The sequence below is a fragment of the Hyla sarda genome, chromosome 5 (genome assembly GCF_029499605.1).
Source record: "Hyla sarda isolate aHylSar1 chromosome 5, aHylSar1.hap1, whole genome shotgun sequence".
In the NCBI taxonomy this organism is placed as follows: domain Eukaryota; kingdom Metazoa; phylum Chordata; class Amphibia; order Anura; family Hylidae; genus Hyla; species Hyla sarda.
Genome location: NC_079193.1, coordinates 140,476,313 through 140,499,821, shown reverse-complemented (window position 1 = coordinate 140,499,821; position 23,509 = coordinate 140,476,313). Strand labels below are relative to the sequence as shown.

General features: G+C 42.0%; 1 protein-coding gene across 8 annotated transcripts in view; it reads left to right on the top strand.

The window, feature by feature from the left end:
- Positions 1-23,509, top strand: part of PDE1C (phosphodiesterase 1C) — a 983,820-nt gene that overhangs the window by 942,625 nt on the left and 17,686 nt on the right. Inside the window, exon 17 of one of the 8 annotated variants that reach the window (XM_056520400.1) lies at positions 9,046-13,895. The exons of the other annotated variants lie outside the window; for them this stretch is intronic. Within the exon in view, the coding sequence (XP_056376375.1) occupies positions 9,046-9,059 (14 nt within the window). The 3' untranslated portion in view covers positions 9,060-13,895. Of the gene's footprint in view, positions 1-9,045; positions 13,896-23,509 lie in introns of those variants that run through there. 8 annotated transcript variants of the gene reach the window in all.

The window sequence follows — 23,509 nt, the reverse complement described above, 5'->3', positions numbered from 1 at the left end:
GGGATATCCATCATTCCACAGGATTATTTTTCACCTAACAGGACTGAGAGCATTACCTTACAGGATTGAGAATGTTGTGATGCCAATTTTTCTTTTTAGGAATACCTTCTATATTATGGATATTTTTTTAACCTGTAGAACGATACCTCATCCATATTTGGGGGGTTGCATTATATTGTTTTATTGCTTATATACCGTATCCAATTTTACCTATTTTTAGTACAGATTGTTTTAGGTGGGAATCGTAAGGGCCCTGCAATACTCTTGTCTATTATTATATTTCTTATTATTAATACATTTGCGTATTTTACCTGCACTTTACCAAATAGTGGTCATTTCTTTTCCTTTCGTGTATTTCTCTGACTTTCATCCACCTCCCTTTTTTTCTTTCTTTTCTTTTTTTTTCTTTCCTTTTCTCTTGTCCGTATTCTCAGCACCCCTTTTTTCTTTCTTTCTTTCTTTCTTTCTTTTTTTCTTTCTTTTTTTTTCTCACTCCCCTTCTATCTCTTTGCATAGTATACCATCATCGTTATTATTTTTTCCCAGTATTATCATTATACTATTACCTGTACTGCCATAAGCACTATTATCATTATCATTACTATCATTTCCACTATCATGTTCCAGTTTATCCCTGTAGAGAGCATTGAGGACTGTATTCTTCTACTACCACCTCCATGTTTGACTGTGGACAAGACACACTTGTCTTTGTACTCCTCACCTGGTTGCTGCCACATATGCTTGTCACGATGCCGGCTGGCAGGAGGTGGATCCTCTGTGCCAGAGAGGGATTGGCGTGGACCGTGCTAGTGGACCGGTTCTAAGTCACTACTGGTGTTCACCAGAGCCCGCCGCAAAGCGGGATGGTCTTGCTGCGGCGGTAGTGACCAGGTCGTATCCACTAGCAACGGCTCAACCTCTCTGACTGCTGAAGATAGGCGCGGTACAAGGGAGTAGACAGAAGCAAGGTCGGACGTAGCAGAAGGTCGGGGCAGGCAGCAAGGATCGTAGTCAGGGGCAACGGCAGGAGGTCTGGAACACAGGCTAGGAACACACAAGGGAACGCTTTCACTAGGCACAAGGGCAACAAGATCCGGCGAGGGAGTGCAGGGGAAGTGAGGTATACATAGGGAGTGCACAGGTGAAAACACTAATTGGAACCACTGCGCCAATCAGTGGCGCAGTGGCCCTTTAAATCGTAGAGACCCGGCGCGCGCGCGCCCTAGGGAGCGGGGCCGCGCGCGCCGGGACAGGAACGAGGGAGAGCGAGTCAGGTACGGAAGCCGGGGTGCGCATCGCGAGCGGGTGCCACCCGCATCGCGAATCGCATCCCGGCTGGAGGCGGTATCGCAGCGCACCCGGTCAGTGGATCTGACCGGGGCGCTGCCGTAGCGAAGATGTTGCGAGCGCTCCGGGGAGGAGCGGGGACCCGGAGCGCTCGGCGTAACAATGCTTGACACCATCTGAACCAAATAAGTTCATCTTGGTCTCATCGATCACAGGACATAGTACTGAGAAAAAGGAAATACACAGCTCACTCTATGTTCAGTACATTGGGAAACTAGTAAAACCTTTATACAGGGGGGGGGGGTCAGTATACAGAATTGAGATTGGGGTCATATACAGATCATTAGAGACTTTATACAGGGTGAATTATTAATAAGCTTGTACACTGCAGGATCCCCATATAAAACATAATAGGTCTATAGCACAAAGATAGGGAGGAAAGGGGATATACAGGCCACTAGACTTTTAATAAAATTGTACAAATCATGTTATTCCACCATCATTCTCTACTTTAAGCCCCATAATGACGATTAAAACAGAATGTTAGAAATCTTTGATAGTTTATTAAAAAAGGAAAAACAAAAATGTTGCATAAACATAAGTCAGGGCTCTGGCTGGCCCACTCAACGACATTCACAGAATTGTATCTAAGCCACACTCCTGTGTTGTCTTTGCTGTGTCCTCAGGGTTATTGTCTTATTGGAAGATGAACTTTTGGGGTCCAGATCACTCCTGATCAGGTTTTTATTAAGGAAATCTCTATACTTTGCTCCATACAGCTTTCCATTAAAGGGGTACTCTGGCACTAAGACATCTTATCCCCTATCCAAAGGATAGGGGATAAGATGCCTGATTGCAGGGGTCCCACCGCTGGGGACCCCCGTGATCTAGCACGCAGCACCCTGATACAATCAGTCCCCAGAGCATGTTTGCTCTGGGTCTGATTACTGGCGATCACGGGGCTGCGCAAGATCCCCAGCGCCAGGACCCCCGCGATGAGGCATCTTATCCCCTATCCAAAGGATGTCTTAGCGCTGAGTAGCCCTTTAACCCTGACCAGTCTTCTGTCCCAGCTGATGAAAAACACCCCACAGCATAATGCTGCCACCACCATGAGCAGTGCATGAGAAATGACACTTAGAATTAAGACCAAAAAGTTTTTTTTTATTTCATCAGACCAGAGAACTTTATTTCTCACAGCCTGAGTGTCTTTAAGTTCTTTTCACAAACTCCACATTTTTCATGTGTCTTTTACATATCCATAATGCCCAGATTGTGGGATTGCTGCAGTGACTATTGACCTTCTGGAGGATTTTTGTAGCCTCTCTTACCAAGGCCCTTTCCCTTTCATACATAGTTTGGTGGGGTGGCCAGTTCTAGGAAGAGTCCTGGTTGTTCCAAACTTCTTCTGTGTAAAAATTATGGAAGCCACTGTGCCACTGTTTTACACTCTTCTCCAGATCTGGGCCTCCCACAAGCCTGTCTCTGAGCTCTATAGGCAGTTTTCTCCCCTCATGTTTTTTTTTGTTTTTGCTCTGAGATGCATTGTTAGCTGTGAGACCATATACAGACAGGACTGTGTCTTTCCAAATCATGTGCAATCTACTGAATTTACCACAGGTGACTTCAATCAAGGTGCATAAACATCTCAGAGAAATAAGAGGGCCCCACAGCTAATGTTCAAGTGTCATAGAAAAGTGTCTGAATACATATAGTCATGGCCGTAAATGTTGGCACCCCTGAAATTTTTAAGTATTTCTCACAGAAAAGGATTGCAGTAACACATGTTTTGCTATACACATGTTTATTCCCTTTGTGTGTATTGGAACTAAGCCAAAAAGGGAGGAAAAAAAGCAAATTGGACATAATGTCACACCAAACTCCAAAGATGTGCTGGACAAAATTATTGGCACCCTTAACTTAATATTTAGTTGCACACCCTTTGGATAAAATAACTGAAATCAATCGCTTCCTATAACCATCAATAAGCTTCTTACACCTCTCAGACGGAATGTTGGACCACTCTTCCTTGGCAAACTGCTCCCGGTCTCTCTTATTGGAAGGGCGCCTTTCCCCAACAGCAATTTTAAGGTCTCTCCACAGGTGTTCAATGGGATTTAGATCTGGACTCATTGCTGGCCACTTCAGAACTCTCCAGTGCTTTGTTGCCATCCATTTCTGGATGCTTTTTGACGTATGTTTGGGGTCATTGTCCTGCTGGAAGACCCAAGATCTCGGATGCAAACCCAGGTTTTTGACACTGGGCTGTACAGTGCAACCCAAAATCCGTTGGTAATCCTCAGATTTCATGGTGCCTTGCACACATTCAAGGTACCCAGTGCCAGAGGCAGAAAAACAAATCCAAAACATCAATGAACCTCCACCATATTTCACTATAGGTACTGTGTTCTTTTCTTTGTAGGCCTTATTCCGTTTTCGATAAACAGTAGAATGATGTGCTTTACCAAAAAGCTCTATCTTTGTCTCATCTGTCCACAAGACATTTTCGCAGAAGGATTTTGGCTTACTCAAGTTCATTTTGACAAAATGTAGTCTTGCTTTTTTATGTCTCTGTGTCAGCAGTGGGGTCCTCCTGGGTCTCCTGCCATATAGTTTTATTTCATTTAAATGTCGACAGATAGTTGGCGCTGACACTGATGCTCCCTGAGCCTGCTGGACAGCTTCAATATCTTTGGAACTTGTTTGGGGCTGCTTATCCACCATCCGGACTATTCTGCATTGACACCTTACATAAATTTTTCTCATCTGTCCACTCCCAGGGAGATTAGCTACAGTGCCATGGATTGTAAACTTCTTGATAATGTTGCGCACTGTGGACAAGGCCAAATCTAGATCTCTGGACATGGACTTGTAACCTTGAGATTGTTGATATGTTTCCACAATTTTGGTTTTCAAGTCCTCAGACAGTTGTCTTCTCCTCTTTCTGTTGTCCATGCTTAGTGTGGCACACACAGACACACAATGCAAAGACTAAGTCAACTTCTCTCCTTTTTATTTGCTTTCAGGTGTGATTTTTATATTGCCCCTATCTGTTACTTGCCCCAGGTGAGTTTAAAGGAGCATCACATGCTTGAAACAATCTTATTTTTCCACAATTTTGAATAATTGTGTCAATAATTGTCAATAATTTTGTCCAGCCCATTTTTGGAGTTTGGGGTAACATTATGTCCAATTTGCTTTTTTCTCCCTTTTTTGGCTTAATTCCAATACACACAAAGGGAATAAACATGTGTATAGCAAAACATATGTTACTGCAATCCTTTTCTGTGAGAAATACTTCATTTTCTATGCCAACATTTATGGCCATGACTTTTTATAGTCATGCAAAATACTTAATACTTTTCTTATTTTATTTGATTTGGAAAAAATGTGTTTTCACATGGTCATTATGGGGTATTGAGTGCAGGTTGAAAACTTGGGTTGAAAAGGGGTTTGAAGATTTCCCAAATTACATATTGCTTTAAACAGGCTGCGTGAGTCAGGTGATTTTGTCTCTGTAATAGGCTGATGTAAGTAAAGTTCTCACCATTTTTAGTTCAACTGCAGGTTTTTCCAATTATATCTGCATAGTTAAAACTGGTTTTTAGTTGAAATAGCAAAATAAATGGACAGTTTACAACAAAAAATGTACAAGGTTAACTGGGTACACCTGGACCCTCAGGTAAAGTAACAATAAATAGTAAAATAATAGAATTCCCAGTTCTTAAAGGGGTATTCCAGGCCAAAACTTTTTTTTTATATATCAACTGTCTCTGGAAAGTTAAACAGATTTGTAAATTACTTCAATTAAAAAATCTTAATCCTTCCAATAGTTATTAGCTTCTGAAGTTGAGTTGTTGATTTCTGTCTAATTGCTCTCTGATGACTCACGTCCCGGGAGCTGTGCAGTTCCTATGGGGATATTTTCCCATCATGCACAGCTCCCGGGATGTGACATCATCAATGAGCAGTTAGACAGTAAACTTCAGAAGCTAATAACTATTTGAAGGATTAAGATTTTTTAATAGAAGTAATTTACAAATCTGTTTAACTTTCAGGAGCCAGTTGATATATAAAAAAAAGTTTTTGCCTGGAATACCCCTCTAAGTTCCTCAGCCAATAAAGGTGTACGATGGATAATTGGAAACTACATACATTTTAATATATCATATGCATAAATATAAAATTTCTCACAGGGTCCATGTGATATACTATAAAATATACATAATAGCATCAGGACCTAAATGGCCTGCAAATAATCAAAAATAGACAATATATAATCTATATAAGAGACCTGCAAGATAAAAGAGAATTCTAATGTCCAATATGCATGGGAGGATATTCCTGAATAGGTATGGATGACCGCAGTAAGATATAGTGAAATAACAGTTAACATTCAGTAGCAGTTCACATTCAAAAGTCCACTAGCTGGAAATAAATCACTAGTGCTACCACTAGTGGTACCGCTCACCACGCCCAGTCCAGAAGCTCCCCTGGTAGATGGAGAGGGCTGCCGGCGTTGTATACAGTAGATGATAATGTGTCTCTGCAGGGACAGTGTCCTGCCACGATGTTTCAATTCGGGCACATGTAAGTAATTCCCAGCACGAGTAGTGTGTAGTAACTTGCTGCAGGAGCGGCGTTTGATGTCACCTGGTCAGCTGTTCAGCTGTGGCCGACAGCCGCGAAGCGCTGGTTATCTGAAGAGATTGAGATCTGAAGATACGCAGTGGTGTGCATAATAGTACTTGGCAGGGTACACAGATGGAAATGACTGGAGCGGCAAAGTAACTGGAGCGGCGAGGTGTTCAGAGCGGCAAGTTGTTCAACCCAATGGCAGTCAGACCATACAGAGCATATCACTCCAGATTAAAATGAAAGCTGTTACGCCCCCTCCCATAGACTTGCATTGAGGGGGCGGGGTGTGACGATCTTACGTCCCCGTGGTCGGGATGGTATTAGCCTGAGGGCCTCCAGCGGTTCTGGAAGCCGGGATACCCCTTTAACATTAACATCTACTATATACAACGCTGGCAGCCCTCTCCATCTACCAGCAGAGCTTCTGGACGGCGATTACACTGGGAGTGGTGAAAGGTAACACTAGTGATTTATTTCCAGCTAGCGGACTTTTGAATGTGAACTGCTATTGAATGTGAACTGCTATTTCACTATATCTTACTGCGGTCATCCATACCTATTCAGGAATATCCTTCCATGCATATTGGACATTAGAATTCTCTTTTATCTTGCAGGTCTCTTATATAGATTATATATTGTCTATTTTTGATTATTTGCAGGCCATTTAGGTCCTGATACTATTATGTATATTTTATAGTATATCACATGGGCCCTGTGAGAAATTTTATATTTATGCATATTACTATTTATGTATTTTCCAACTATCCATTGTACACCTTTTTTGGCTGAGATACTTCAGGACTGGGAATTCTATTATTTTATGGTTTTTAGTTGAAACTGGTTTTCCCTAGTGAAAACCAGTTTTGAATGAATGCCTTTTTGAATACTAGAATTGTTTTATTAATTTAATTAACTTCCTTGTTAAAAATCTGTTTTGAATGAATGCCTGTGTGAAAACTAGGATTTACTGCTTTTCCCTAGTTCAAATCAGGTTTTTACCGAACACCTTGTTTCAATCTAGAATGTTACTGCTAATACAAAAACTGAGTGTTGTATATACCAAATATTGTTGTATCCTCAACAAATGCTACATCAGGGAAATGGATTTAATTCTCAATCATCACCTCAAATTGTTGTTAGGGTGCTTTCACACCACGTTTTCAGCCTACGGCTGCTGGATCCGGCTGGGGGAGGGGAAAACCGCTCCCGCACCCCAGCCGGAACGGTGCTGAAATCCATTGGCTTTAATGAGCCAACATGAGTCACCATTTGACTTCAGTCTGCTCATTTCTTCCCCGTATGCGGTTTTCTGACCGGACCTAAAACCGTATCATACTACAGTTTTAGGTCTGGTCAGAAAACCAGATACGGGTCGAAAATGAGCCGACTGGAGTCAAACGGGGACACCGGTCGGCTCTTTAAAGTCAATGTATTTCAGCGCCGGTCCGGCTGTGGTATGGAAGCGCACGGTTTTCCCCTTCCCCAGCCAGTTCCAGCAGCCGTAGGCTGAAAACGTGGTGTGAAAGCACCCTTGACTCATTTGGTTCACTCAAACAGGTTTGCCTAGTTAAAACTAGTTTTAAAACAGATTCAACGATACATGCCAGGCTAATACCTCATCTGAGTTGTCTAATACCTCCATATCATCAGGTGCCCAACTCTTTTTGCGTATTTCAGTCATTTCATTATAACTGGCTTTCTCCAGTTTAAACCAGTTTTGACTGACATTCAGGTTTTTGATTAGTAGTGAATTCTAGTTTCCATGAAGATATCAGTAAAAACTGGTTTAAACTGGGAAACAGTAGCAAATTCTAGTTTCGACTAAGGCTTTAAGTAAGAACTGATTTTCACTAGGGAAAACCAGTTTTCAACTGAAAACTGTTTTTAACTGTAACATATATATTTGGTTATAGTTTTTTAATTCCTTAGGCTGGATGTCCCAATGTAAAACCATGTCTTTTTAGGTCCAACATTCTGTGTTGATTTATTTCTTAATATCTGTGGATTTTCACTCTGTTGACTAGAGATTTTATTTTGATGTTGCATGTGGTAGTATCAATTTTCAGTGGGGCTAATGCATGTTCTGGCTATACAATGTAAAAAAAGTCACACGTCCTTGGAATAGCAATATGGGTTCCCATTGAACATGAAAGCAATGGGAAACTATTTGGAGTCATTAATGTGGATTTACAGTAGATGTGTAAAACATGGATTCCATGAAAAATCTGTGTGAAAATTCATAGTGTGCATGGACCTTACCAAGGTTTAGTTTCCTGCAGACACTTAGTTTAACTTATTATTAGTTATTTGAATTTCAGTTTGCTGGTGTCATGTTGGGGTATGTTCACATGGTTATAAAAGCCACGTGTATAAATTGCCTGGAAAAACTGACTCAAAACTAGCTTTTAGCGTAATTTTAAAAGGTTTTTTCATGTGTTTTTTCAAGCTCCCATTGACTTAAATTTTAGCTTCCACGTGAAACTGCTCGGAAAATGTTCCTAATCTATAACTTGCTGCCTGCACTTTCAGGGTGACAGGTTCCCTGTAAAGTCTCCAATATGCCATCCAATTATTAGAATTGTAAACAAGCAACAACATTGGCACCTGCAGGCCAACTCTCTTTTTATCAGATCTTCCCCATAATGCCCAGCAAGAATGTGGCTTGGGTGGGGGGATAGGTCGAGAGGACAGCCACAGAGACATGTTTTATTATATTATAATACATTATATCAATGCATACATATAAATGTTACACACAGATATAATGTTCACTAATACAGTATTGAGAGTCAGGACTGTCAGCTGATGGCAAAGTCCTTCTGGCATCTGTCATGCTGAACAACAAGGACAAAGTGTGAAAAATGTGTATTCTGATATCTCTGCTTTGGGCACCAAGAGAGTCTATTTCATCCCTGATCAAGAAGCTGCTATATTTATTGTGGACTACTATCATCCTCATCACCATCCTCCTTCTCCTCATCATCATCGTAAACAGTATTAGCCAAACTCATCAATGCTTTTTGATATCCATGATGGTTTTCGTTTCTCAGCAGTTTTCTCTCTGAAGATTGGGGAAAGGACTTACAAGTGACTCTCCTTTTCTTTCTTCTTATTTTCCAGATAAAGAAGAATAAAAGAGAATTCCAATAAATTACATCATTTTAGCTGTGCTTCTTCATTCTATTCCTACTTCCACAAAGACAAGTCTCTTGGAAATACAAGGCATTAGCTTTATAAGCAAGGCATCCAATGGCTCCTTTACACATAAAGACTAGTTTTTTTTTTTGTGTATTTTTTTTAACGCTCTCCTTTTTTCTTGAAACAAATATAAAACTGACTTGGCTTTTTACACAACAGGCAAAATTAGCGGAGGTGGTGGGGGGGGGGGGGACACTACAGCATTGGTTATAACAATATGTTGGGGCTTAGGAACCCTTCGGTGAACTCAATGAGCATTCACACATTTCAAAACGTGCACTACCATACTCATTTTGGAAGCGTAAATTCATGTGTCCTAGAAATCTAAAGTTTGTTTACGCATGTGCTTGTTTTAGCCAAACTAAAGGATGACCATCCTGCACTTAAAGCAGAACTTCACAAAACCAAGGCTCTGCACCACGGCTTTACATGTGCTTCACAGGGTTCAACACTGTCTACTAGAGTGTTCTTATTTGTATGTACAAGAGATATGTTGGGGTTGATTTGATCAATAACGGCTTAAATTTATTATTTTTTCATAATGTGTATTTGGTAAAAAAAAACTAAAAAACTCAATTACAGCCCATGTAATGTTTCATTTAATGTAGATAAAGGTCATTTACAGATTAACATTTCAAAGTCTTCCATAACTATTGGTTTTTTAAGGCAAAGCATGCTGGGAAATGCTGTTTCCTGTATCTCATCTTTATACTTTTGCCAATGCACTGCTGAAATGGTGGGAAGAAGAAAGTTGGATTCAAATGGACATTATGGACTAAACCTGTTCTTAGCTTTAGCGCTTATTATTTTTATACATTTTCTTCTAATATTTATCACAATTTGCTGTACTACTTCCTTACAGAAAATGATATTTTTTTTCTTTAAAATGATTTCAAGTGGGTAGCCCTTATTGCACAATAATAGTTACTAATAAGAGTTGCATATGCTTGGAATACTTATTCAGTTGCAACTCAATGGCATTGCTGCATGTAGTACTGCTGCTGCTGTTCTCTGACCTTCAATGGGGCCTATGTGGTAAATGGTGCAGATGACCGATCGATCAGATTGATGGCATACATGTAAATACGGCCTTTCAGCTACTATTTGACTACAGTCTTCAATAAGTTTTTGTGGGCATATCACTACACAGTATCTAGCCAAGAAAACACATGGGGAAAATGTACTAAAAACCAAGCTTCATTGCCCCCTCCCATAGACATGAATGGAGGGGGTGTGGGGTGATGTCACGAGAAAACGTGGCGTGACGCCAGGACCATGCCCATCCGCACCAAGCGTGCTGAACATAATGTTCAGAACACCGGGTGCTGCACGGAGATCGAGGGTGGTCCCAGAGGCTGGATCCCTGCTATCAGATGTCTTATTAGGGATACGATATCTAGAAGTAAAATTCTGCTGGAATGAGTTAGATGCACCAGATGTACTTTGAGGTGTTAATATATTTGTTTCATATTTGGTTATCCATTCACGTTTAAAGAAAGTCTCACTAGCAATGTGCTGAGCTATAATTTATGCCAATTTTTGGTGTTAATTATAGTCAATTTTTTGGGCTGCTGGAAGCCATGCTTCTCCAAGTGGGCCCAAGCAACTGTTTCTAAAAGTAGATCTAATGGTGCAGAATTTGCAAAAACAAACAATTTTGCACAAAAGACTTTGCTAAACGTTGCAACTTTTGTATTATAAAACAATTACCATAAAAAATAGTTATTTATTTTGCAGCTGTTATAGTCTACCCTACTAAAATGATCTGTATCTACAACGTTTAGGCAAAAGTTAGTTCATTTTAGAATTATAAATACATTCATTGCCTCTATAAATAGTTCTATCTAGTTACATACGGTAGCTCAGTCACAGAAAAGAAAACTTTGCATTGATGATCTGATGGAAGAACCTGCTTCAGTGTGCTCAGTAATGTGTTGTTAATGTAAAACCTTATGGCGTCATAAGTATTTTATTTCCTACATAGTCAATTAGCCAAAGAGAATTAATAATTCTAGAATGTACATTAGACTAGGTTTACATATTAAGATTCTAATCCTTAGCAGAGAATTATTGTGGGATGGTCATATGAGCTGGCCATTTCTAAAATATTTTTTTAACAGTAAGCTATTTTTTTTTATTTTATATACAATCATTTATTTTATATGTTTACATCACTAAAGCCCTGTTCACACTACCTACCTGTCTTCTCTTTGCAAAGAGTTTGAGAGATCCAAAAATTAAACTGACAGCAGAAAAAGTTATAAGAAACAAACATAAGTCGCCTGATAAGTTTCTCGCTGCTACAGAGGTGTATCCATGTGATCATTACAATCAATCACAGGCATCAGCGGTCCTGTGACATATACTCTAGCACTACCACTGTGGCTGTGATTGGTTGCAGCAGTAATATGGAAATATAGGGGGTCAAGTTTAGTTTATTAAAGGGATTTTCTGGCACTCTGTGATCATCTGATTGGCAGAGAGCTGACACTCAGCAACCACCCCCCACCAAACGATAAGCTGTCCAGCAGAGCCGCTGCACCCTCCTGAGGATAGAACATCAATTGTCCCACAAACCCTTTAAAGGGGTACTCCGCCCCTAGAAATCTTATCCCCTATGCAAAGGATAGGGGATAAGATGTCTGATCTTGGGGTTCCCGCTGCTGGGGAACCCTGCGATCTCTGCTGCAGCACACAAGACATCCGGTGCACAAAGCGAACTTCGCTCCCTGACGGTTGACTTTCCTGATGCCCCCTCCCATAGACTTGCCTTGAGGGGTGTGGCCGTGACATCACGAGCGTGGCGTGGCCGTGATGTCACGAGCCTCCGACACTGCACATGACGCTCTAAACGAACGCCGGGTGAGGTAGGGAGATTGCGGGGTTCCCAAGCAACAAGACTCCCACGATCAGACATCTTATCCCCTATCCTTTGGATAGGGGATAAGATGTGTACGGGCGGAGTACCCCTTTAAACTCTTAGACATCCTCTTTAGCAAAGGAATGACCAGTAAGCTAGATCCATTTTCTAACAATTCCTGATTAATCCTATTCATAATTGAGTCCTTTGAGTTTTTGTCAGAGTTCCAGTGTTTTTCATAGCAAAAAGCATCACTGAAACTGGGGGAATTTAACCCCTTAAGGACACATGACGTACTGGAATGTCATGTGTCCGCTCCCGATCTATAAAGCGGGGCCACGGCGGGTCGGGCCCGGCCTCTAACAATGGCCGGGACCCGTGGCTAATAGCGCGCGGCATTGATCGCGGTGCTGCGCGCTATTAACCCTTTAGACGCGGCGTTCAAAGCTGAACGCCGCGTCTAAAGTGAAAGTATGCTGGTTAGCTCAGTGGGCTGTTCGGGATAGCCGCGGTGAAATCGCGGCATCCCGAACAGCTTACAGGACAGCAGGAGGGTCCCTACCCTCCTCCTCGCTGTCCGATCGCCAAATGACTGCTCAGTGCCTGAGATCTAGGCATGAGCAGTCAAGCGGCAGAATCATCGATCACTGGTTTCCTATGAGAAACCAGTGATCAATGATAAAGATCAGTGTGTGCAGTGTTATAGGTCCCTATGGGAGCTACAACACTGCAAAAAAAAGTGAAAAAAAAAGTGAATCAGGATCATTTAACCCCTCCCCTATTAAAAGTTTGAATCACCCCCCTTTTCCCATAAAAAAAAAACACAGTGTAAATAAAACTAAAAATAAACATATATGGTATCGCCGCGTGTGGAAATGTCCAAATTATAAAAATATATCGTTAATTAAACCGCACGGTCAATGGCGTACGCGCAAACAAATTCCAGAGTCCAAAATAGTGCATTTGTGGTCACTTTTTATATCATGAAAAAATGAATAAAAAGCGATCAATAAGTCCCATCAATGCAAAAATGGTACCATTAAAAACTTCACGGCGCAAAAAATTAGCCCTCATACCGCCCCATACGCAGAAAAATAAAAAAGTTATAGGGGTTAGAAATGACCATTTTAAACGTATTAATTTTCCTGGATGTAGTTATAATTTTTTCCAGAAGCACGACAAAATCAAACCTATATAAGTAGGGTACCATTTTAATCGTATGAACCTACAGGATAAAGATAAGGTGTCATTTTTACCGAAAAATGTACTACGTAGAAACGGAAGCCCCAAAAGTTACAAAACGGCAATTTTGTCTCACAATGATTTTTTTTCCGTTTCACCGTAGATTTTTGAGCAAAATGACTGATGTCATTACAAAGTAGAATTGGTGGCGCAAAAAATAAGCCATCATATGGATTTTTAGGTGCAAAATTGAAAGAGTTCTGATTTTTTAAAGGCAAGGAGCAAAAAAACGAAAATGTGAATAAACCTATGATTGTTCATTTTGAGTAAAATTGTTCAAAATATGTCTATTTCTAAGTCTATTCTGTTTTGCCAATTAGATTCACTAGATCCTAGAGGTCAGGACATTGTAAAAGATAAAAATCAGCTGTTCTTATCAGAAGAAAACAAGAATTTCTGCATTTGTCACATTGTTCTTACGATCTTGATTTCAAGGGCCGTTTGCACATTTCCATCTACGGGCTCCACTGAATGTCAGCAATGACTACACTGGTCACACACAAGTAAATACATATTTTTCTAGCTGGCTGTCTAAGCTAAATCTATTTATAATAATGTGGATATCAAGTCTATAACTATTGAAACACAGAACAACAAATTTAGTGATGTATGCCAGGCTCACATAATGTTTATCTGTTTATAGACAAAAATAAACTTTTTTTTAGAGAGAAACAAAATGCATAAGGTTTATTGGTGTTTTACAAGTGCAATGACAATCAAGTAACTGTGTTGTAAAGGATGTATTAAAGGGGTACTTCACTGGCCAGCGTGGAACTAAATGTTCCGATCGCCCACTAAATGCAAGTCTATGGGAGGTGGTGACAGCAGTCACGCCCCCTCCCATATACGTGCATTTGGGGGCGTGGCTGGGATGTCACTAGGGGGCGTGGCCATCCTCCGCAGCACAAAAACAACATTCAGAACATTTTGTTCCACACTGGCCAGTGGAGTACCCCTTTAAGGTTTAAAAACATGATGGTCTATCCTCAGGATGGATGGACTATCCTCAATATAAGGTCGGCGGTGGTTCCTCTCTGATCACCCCCAATCAGCTGTTTGCAGGGGCACTGCCTGGGCACTGCAGTCTTTTCAGTATTTACTTCTGCTTATTCTTGCTTCACTTTACTAGTACTGGCCTTGTGTAAAGTACTGCCATTTGTCCCATTCAAGTCATATATGCTTAGGGGATTAGGATTTTCACTCATAATGGACTGCAGTACTTTAGAATATAACCTAATATAGGTTTTTGTAACTGGGGCCTTTATGGCCCTATCTTGTTATAAATGGCCCATAGACACCATTATGGTCCTTTGGTAGACAAACCTGTGCTGTGTTGGGGAACACAGTAAATACTATACTACTGTTTTTAACTGGAATATACCAGTATTGGTAAATATGGCCATCTGTGCTACAAGCCTCATTACACAATGTCTTTGAAGACAATGGGGGGAATTCATCAAGCTGTGCTTACGTACACGACTTACGTACACTGTTTTCCATGGTGTGTTTCTTATGTGTGACACATTTATCATACTATCACAGAGGTGGGGGAGTGGGGGGGGGGGTAATAAATTTGGCTCACATAAGCAGCAAAATCACTTGTTTAGCATACATGAGCAAAAACCAATGACTTCAGAACACCACTTTGTAACACCACCTCTTCTCCTCTGTGACTTTTCTGCTCTAAAGCCGCATTTGTGACAAAAATGTGCGATGTATATGTATTTATTTCATTTTTTGTATGTTTTTTTTCTCATTTCAGTTCTGTGAATGCAAAGGACTACTTCGGACTACAGTGACCAGCATTTTTTTTGTTTACTATTAATAAAATGGTTAATGAGGGCTTGTGGAAGAGTGTTTTTTGGAATAAATTTTTTTTAAACGTGTGGTGTTTTAAATTTTTTTTCATTTTAGTTTTCTTAACATAATTAGTAGTAGAAGCTGTCTAATAGACGGAATCCATTACTAAGCCAGGGCTTAGCGTTAGCCCCCAAACCAGCTAGTGCTAGCCCCCAATTAGTACCCCGGTACCCAACACCACAGGGGTGCTGGTAAGAGCCAGTACCAACAGGCCCGGAGTGTCAAAAATGGCGCTCCTGAGTCTAGGCGGTAAACAACTGCCATTATTTAGGCTGGGGAGAGCCAGTAATAATGGCCCTCGTCCACCCTGGTAACATCAGGCTATTGCTGCTTGGTTGGTGTCGTGCTGAGAATGAAAATATGGGGAACCACACACTTTTCCCCATATATTCATTCTCAGCACCATATCAACCAAGCAACAACAGCCTGACATTACCAGAGTGGCAAGGACCATTGTTACTGGCCCTCCCCAGCCTAAATAACGCCAGCCTGTTACCACCTAGGCCCTTTTTGACGCTCCGGGCCTGTTGGTACCGGCTCTTCCTAGCACCCCTGTGGCATTGGGTACCTGGGTAATAATTGGGGGTTAGCGCTAGCTGTTTTGGGGGCTACTGCTAAGCCTGGCTTAGTAATGGATTCCGTCTATTAGACAGCTTCCACTACTAATCCTGTTAAGAAAACAAAAAAGGAAACACACATTTAAAAAAAAATTATTCCAAAAAACACTCTCCCACAAGCCCTCGTTAACCATTTTATTAATATAAAAAAAAAAAAACACTGGTCATCAACATAATCCACCGAATCTTAAGAAGTCCTCCACATACATGGATCTGAAATGAGGAGAAAAGAACAAGAAAAATATGTTAATACATTTATGGTGCCTCCAGCAGTTGCTAAACTACAACCCCCATCCCATGAAAGGATTTGTAATTTAGCAACAGCGAGTCTCCAGTTTAGCAACAGTTGGAGGCACCCTGTTCCTAAACTACAACTCCCATCATGAAGACCGCTTATCTCCCACCACCTGCGCCGCATGACTACAGCTCCCAGCATGTCCTCACTGTAAAGACATACTGGGAGTTGTAGTTGTGAGCTTGTGGGAAGCTTGTCACTCACTCGCACATCTCTCACCAGCCTGCACTGCATGACTACAACTCCCAGCATGCCCTTATAGCAATGACATGCTGTAAATTGTAGTTGTGTGTTGCGTGGGGGGCGGCGGGTGGTGGTGGCATACTGCCGGCAGTACGGGGGCAGTGGGTGATATATGCGGGAAGTGGGGAGTGGAGTCAGATGGCCAGCAACATTGATTGTAATACTATGGCTTTGTAATTTCATATTCCCCGCCTGGAGCTGTGATTGGCCGAGGGGTCTTGGCCAATCACAGCTTCAGGAGGGAAAAATTAAACTACAGTGCCGTATTTTCATATTCCTGTGAGTTGGCCAGGGAGCGGAGCGCTTGTCACCTGCCCGCACTACACAACTACAACTCCCAGCATGTTCTTACTGTAAGGACATGCTGGGATTTGTAGTAATGCAGAGCAGGTGACAAGCGCTCCGCTCCCCGGCTGGTCATGGGGGAGATTTTCCAAACCTGTGAGATACTCTGACTGCTCCGCGGTCCGAGTATCTCACAGGTTTGAAGAGCTCACCCATCACCGGCTACCATGAATATGAAACAACTGCACTGTAGTTTCATTTTTCCCTCCTGAAGCTGTGATTGGCCAAGACCACTCGGCCAATCACAGCTCCAGACAGGGAATATGAAATGACAATGCCGTAGTATTATATTCAAGATTCCCGGCCGACCGGTTCTGCTCCCCACTGCCCGGATCTATCACCCGCTGCCCCCTGCATACATCCAACGCCCGCAGTATGCCACCACGTCACCTCCCCCCATATACCACCCGCCGCCCGCATATACCACCTGCTGCCCGTCTGCATTAACCACGCCAGCTAGCTACTGCAAGACTACAAATCCCAGCATGTCCTCACTGTAAGGGCATGCTGGGATTTGTTGTCTTACAACAGAGGGTGGAGGGCGGTATATGCGGGCAGCTAGTGATAGATGCGGGCTGTGGGTGTTAGATGCAGGCGGGCCTTTACCCTTCTTTTTTTAAGTCAACTTTTTTTGGTGCAGATTTGCAACTTTTTAGGCCATTCGCGACCTTTTTTGTGATTTTTTTTTACTATCACAGTTAGTAAATCCCTGCCTACAGCTAAGTAAAAGATCTCATGTAAAACAGCTGGATTGTAAGAATTTACAGGCCGGCGTACCACTAAAAGTCGAAAAGTGCTACTTTTTTGTGACTTTTGTACACCAAAAATCCTGTGTAAATCCATTGATAAATTCCCCCCAAGAAATGTTAATATGGTACCTGCTTAACCTCTTGGGAATGCAGGGCATATGCCTACGCCCTTTATCCCCGATCCTTAAGGACTCAGGGCATACCTGTACGCCCTTGTCCAGTATAGTGTGTTTAAACCGTTCTCACTGGCGGAGAACGAGTTAAACCCGGTGGGTCCCTGTTGCTACGATCAGCCAGGACCCATGGCTAATGCCTGGCATGGCCGATCGGGCTGATGCCTGGCATTAACCCTTTAGATGCTGCGATCAAAGCTGACCGCAGGCGTCTAAAACGAAAGTAAAAGAATCCAGGCAGCTCAGCAAAGCTGATTGGGACTATTGCGACTAAATCGCGATGTCCCGATCAGCTTACCGGACGACGGGAGGGTCCTTCCCTGCCTCTCCGTTGTCCGATCAGCGATCTACTGCTCCATGCCACGCAGTAGGCTAGAGCAGCAGATCGCTGGTTACACTGATCAGTGCTTTGCAATGGCATAGCACCGATCAGTGTATGCAGTCAGAAGATTGCAGGTTTTAGCCCCCTATGGGACAAAAAAAAAAAGTGTCAAAAAAAATGTAATAAAAGTTAATTAACCCCTTTCATAGTAAAAGGTTAAATCACCCCCCTTTTCCCATTTTGAAACAAAATAATGTAATAAAGAATAAAAATAATCATATGTGGTATCGCCTCATGTGTAAATGTCCGAAATATTAAAATATTAGGTAAGCTAAACCACCTGGTCAATGGTGTACACGTAAAAAAAATACCAAAGTCCAAAATTGTGCATTTTTGGTCACTTCATATTCCATAAAAATATTAATAAAAGGTGATCAAAAAATGAGCCCTCATCCCGCCCTGTACATTGAAAAATAAAAAAGTTATAGGGGTCAAAAAATGCCAATTTTAAACTAACTAATTTTGGTGCATGTTGTTTATAATTTTTTAAAGTATTAAAATAAAATAGAAACTATATAAATGATGTGTCCTTGTAACTGTATAGAGCTACAGAATAAAGATAAGGTGTCCTTTTTACCAAATATTGCACTGCGTAGAAACGGGAGCCCCCAAAAGTTACAAAATGGATATTTTTTTTTATTTCATCCCAGGTCTGTAGGTGCAAAATTGAAAGCGTTATGAAAAAGCGAAAATGCAAAAATGAAAAGTTGCCGAGTCCTTAAAGGAGTAGTCCAGTGGTGAACAACTTATCCCCTATCCTGTGTTCTATTCCTTTTTTTTTTGTCTAAATCAGCTAATTTTATTTAACCCCTTAAGGACCAAGGGCGTACAGGTACGCCTTTGCTCCCTGGTACTTAAGGACCAAGGGCGTACCTGTGCGCCCGTGGGAGTTTCGGTCCCCGCCGCGCACCGGGCGGGGATCGCGCCGGGGTGACTGCTGATATCTATCATCAGGCACCCCGCGCAAATGCCCAGGGGGGTCATTAGACCCCCCCATGTCGGCGATCGGCGCAAATCGCAAGTGAATTCACACTTGCGATTTGTGCCGATTCCGGGTCATACGGGTCTATGGTGACCCGGAATAGAAGGGGGATCGCGGGTGTCCTAGACACCCACGATCCCCCTGTAGCGATAGGAGTGAGGTGGCAGGGTTGCCACCCCTCCTATCTCTGCTATTGGTGGTCTAGACGCGACCACCAATAGCAGATCGGGGGCGGAGGGGTTTACTTTCGGTTTCCCCGTCCTGCCCACCCACAATAGGCGGGGCAGGACGGGGAAACCGACAGGGACCGGCGCCGAAGATCCACTTACCCATCGGCGACAGCAGCGGGCGACGATCAGCGGCGGCAGCGGGCGACGATCGGCGGAAGAAGAGGACCGCGACGCAGCTTCCTGGATCCGACGGAAGCCGGTGAGTTACTTAGCAACATCTGGAGGGCTACAGTCTGAGACCACTATAGTGGTCTCTAAACTGTTACCCTCCAGATGTTGCAAAACTACAACTCCCAGCATGCCCAGAGAGCTGTTTAGGCTTGCTGGGAGTTGCAGTTTTGCAACAGCTGGAGGTCTACAGTTTGAGACCACTGCAAAGTGATCTCTATACTGTGCACCTCCAGATCTTGCAAAACTACAACTCCCAGCATGCCCAGACAGCAGTTTGCTGTCTGGGCATGCTGGGAGTTGTAGTTTTGCAACATCTGGAGGTCCACAGTTTGGAGACCACTGTGCAGTGGTCTCTAAACTATAGCTCTCCAGATGTTGCAAAACTGCAACTCCCAGCAAGCCTAAACAGCAAACAGCTGTCTCTGCATGCTGGGAGTTGTAGTTGCGATCCCTCCAGCTGTTGCATAACTACATCTCCCAGCATGCCTTTCGGCGATCAGTACATGCTGGGAGTTGAAGTTTTGCAACAGCTGAAGGCACACTGGTTGGAAAATACTGAGTTAGGTAACCTAACTGAAGGTTTTCCAACCAGTGTGTCTCCAGCTGTTGCAAAAGTACAACTCCCAGCATGCACGGTCTGTCAGTACATGCTGGGAGTTGTAGTTTTGAAACAGCTGGAGGTTTGCCCCCCCCCCCCCCATGTGAACGTACAGGGTACATTCACACGGGCGGGTTTACAGTAAGTTTTCTGCTTCAAGTTTGGGCTGTGGCAAATTTTTCACCGCAGCGCAAACTCCTAGCGGTAAATTCACTGTAAACCCGCCAGTGTGACTGTACCCTAAAAACACTACACTTACACATAATAAAGAGTAAAACACTACATATACACCCCCTTACACTGTCCCCCTAATAAAAAATAAAAAGCGTATTTCCAAAACAGAGCCTCCAGCTGTTGCAAAACAACAACTCCCAGCATTTCCGGACAGCCACTAACTGTCCAGGCATGCTGGGAGTTTAGCAACAGCTGGAGGCACCCTGTTTGGGAATCACTGGCGTAGAATACCCCTATGTCCACCCCTGTGCAATCCCTAATTTAGCCCTCAAATGCGCATTGCGCTCTCTCACTTCAGAGCCCTGTCGTATTTCAAGGAAACGGTTTAGTGCCACATATGGGGTATCTCCGTACTCAGGAGAAATTGCACTACTAATTTTGGGGGCTTTTTTTCCTTTTACCCCTTATGAAAAAGAAAAGTTGGGGTCTACACCAGCCTGTTAGTGTAAAAAAAAATTTTTTTTTACACTAACATGCTGGTGTTGTCCTTTACTTTTTATTTTCACGGGAGGTAAAAGGAAAAAATGACCCCCAAAATTTGTAACGCAATTTCTCCTGAGTACAGAGATACCCCAGATGTGGACGTAAAATGCTCTGCGGACGCATAACAAGGCTCAGGAGTGAGAGCGCACCATGTACATTTGAGGCCTAAATTGGTGATTTGCACAGGGGTGGCTGATTTTACAGCGGTTCTGACATAAACCCAAAACAATAAATACCCACATGTGACCCCATTTTGGAAACGACACCCCTCACGGAACGTAACAAGGGGTATAGTGAGCCTGAACACCCCACAGGTGTTTGACAATTTTTCATTAAAGGTGGATGGGAAAATGAAAAAAAAAAATTTTTCACTAAAATGCTGGTGTCACCCTAAATTTTTCATTTTCACAAGGGAAAATAAAAAAAGCCCCCCAAAATTTGTAACCCAATTTCTTCTGAGTAAGAGCATACCCCATATGTGGATGTAAAGTGCTCTATGGGTGCACTACAATGCTCAGAAGAGAAGGAGCGCCATTGGGATTTTGAAGAGAAAATTTGTCTGGAATTGAAGGCCACTTGTGTTTACAAAGCCCCCATGGTACCAGAACAATGGACCCCCCCCATATGTGACCCCATTTTGGAAACTACACCCCTCATGTAATGTAATAAGGGGTACAGTGAGCATTTACGCCCCACAGGTGTCTGACAGATTTTTGGAACAGTGATCCGTGAAAATGAAAAATTAAATTGTCCATTTGCACAGCCCACTGTTCCAAAGATCTGTCAAACGCCAGTGGGGTGTAAATGCTAACTGCACCACTTATTAAATTCTGTAAGGGGTGTAGTTTCCAAAATGGGGTCACATGTGGGGGGGGGGTCCACTGTTATGGCACCACGGGGGGCTTTGTAAATGCACATGGCCCCTGACTACCATTCCAAACAAATTCTCTTTCCAAAAGCTCAATGGTGCTCCTCCTCTTCTGAGCATTGTAGTTCGCCCGTAGTGCACTTCAGGTCCACTTATGGGGTGCCTCCATACTCAGAAGAGATGGGGTTACAAATTTTGGGGGGTATTTTCTGCTATTAACCCTTGCAAAAATGTGAAATTTAGGGGGAAACACACATTTTAGTGAAAAAAATATATATATTTTTTTACATATGCAAAAGTCGTGAAACCCATGTGGGGTATTAAGGCTCACTTTATTCCTTGTTACATTCCTCAAGGGGTCTCGTTTCCAAAATGGTATGCCATGTGTTTTTTTTTTGCTGTTCTGGCACCATAGGGGCTTCCTAAATGCGACATGCCCCCCCGAGCAAAATTTGCTCTCAAAAAGTCAAATATCACTCCTTCTCTTCGGAGCATTGTAGTTCGCCCGTAATGCACTTCATGCCAACTTATGGGGTGCCTCCATACTCAGAAGAGATGGGGTCACAAATTTTGGGGGGTATTTTCTGCTATTAACCCTTGCAAAAATGTGAAATTTGGGGGGAAACACACATTTTAGTGAAAATTATTATTATTTTTTTTTACATATGCAAAAGTCGTGAAACACCTGTGGGGTATGAAGGCTCACTTTATTCCTTGTTACGTTCCCCAAGGGGTCTATTTTCCAAAATGGTATGCCATGTGGGTTATTTTTGCTGTTCTGGCACCATAGGGGCTTCCTAAATGCAACATGCCCCCCAAAAACCATTTCTAAAAAACGTACTGTCCAAAATCCCCTTGTCGCTCCTTCGCTTCTGAGCCCTCTACTGCGCCCGCCGAACACTTAACATAGACATATGAGGTATGTGCTTACTCGAGAGAAATTTGGCTACAAACATAAGTATACATTTTCTCCTTTTACCTCTTGTAAAAATTCAATAATTGGGTTTACAAGAACATGCGAGTGTAAAAAATAAAGATTTTGAATTTTCCCCTTCACTTTGCTGCTATTCCTGTGAAACACCTAAAGGGTTAAAACACTTACTGATTGTCATTTTGAATACTTTGGGGGGTGTAGTTGTTATAATGGGGTCATTTGTGGGGTATTCCTAATGGGAAGACCCTTCAAATCCACTTCAAACCTGAACTGGTCTCTGAAAAAAAGCGAGGTTCAAAATTTTGTGAAAAATTGGAAAAGTGCTCCTGAACTTTGAAGCACTCTGATGTCTTCCAAAAGTAAAAACACGTCAATTTTATGATGCAAACATAAAGTAGACATATTGGAAATGTGAATAAAAAAAAAACATATTTTGAATATCCATTTTCCTTACAAGCAGAAAGCTTCAAAGTTAGAAAAATGCAAAATTTTCAAATTTTTCATAAAATTTTGGGATTTTTCACCAAGAAAGGATGCAAGTTACCACAAAATTTTACCACTATGTTAAAGTAGAATATGTCACTTTAAAAACAATCTTGGAATCAGATTGATAACTAAAAGCATTCCAGAGTTATTCATGTTTAAAGTGACAGTGGTCAGATGTGCAAAAAACGCTCTGGTCCTAAGGTGTAAAATGGCCTGGTCCTTAAGGGGTTAATTTAGAGCTAATTGCGTTTTGATTTGCATATTTTGTTTTTACAAGTTCAAAATTCCGTCATTTTAACCTTTTGGTGTTGCTAGATGCAGTGGTCACGAATTTATTATATGCGTGTTTTTAATTTTTCCGTAAATGGTACAAAAAACCTTGCAAATCTAGACAACCTCCCGACCAGGTTTAAAAAAAATCACTACTTCTTTGGCGTTTTTGCAGGCGTTTTAAATAATTTTTTGGACTTTTTTAGCGATCCAAAAAAGCGATTAAAAAAGTTTTTAATACAGTTTCGTAGGGTACCATAAAATTAAAAAAAAATACAGTAATGATGGAAAAAATTGTATTTAATGAAAAAAATGTATGCATTTTTAAACAGGGATCAATTTATGTGTGCGGGCAAATCACTAA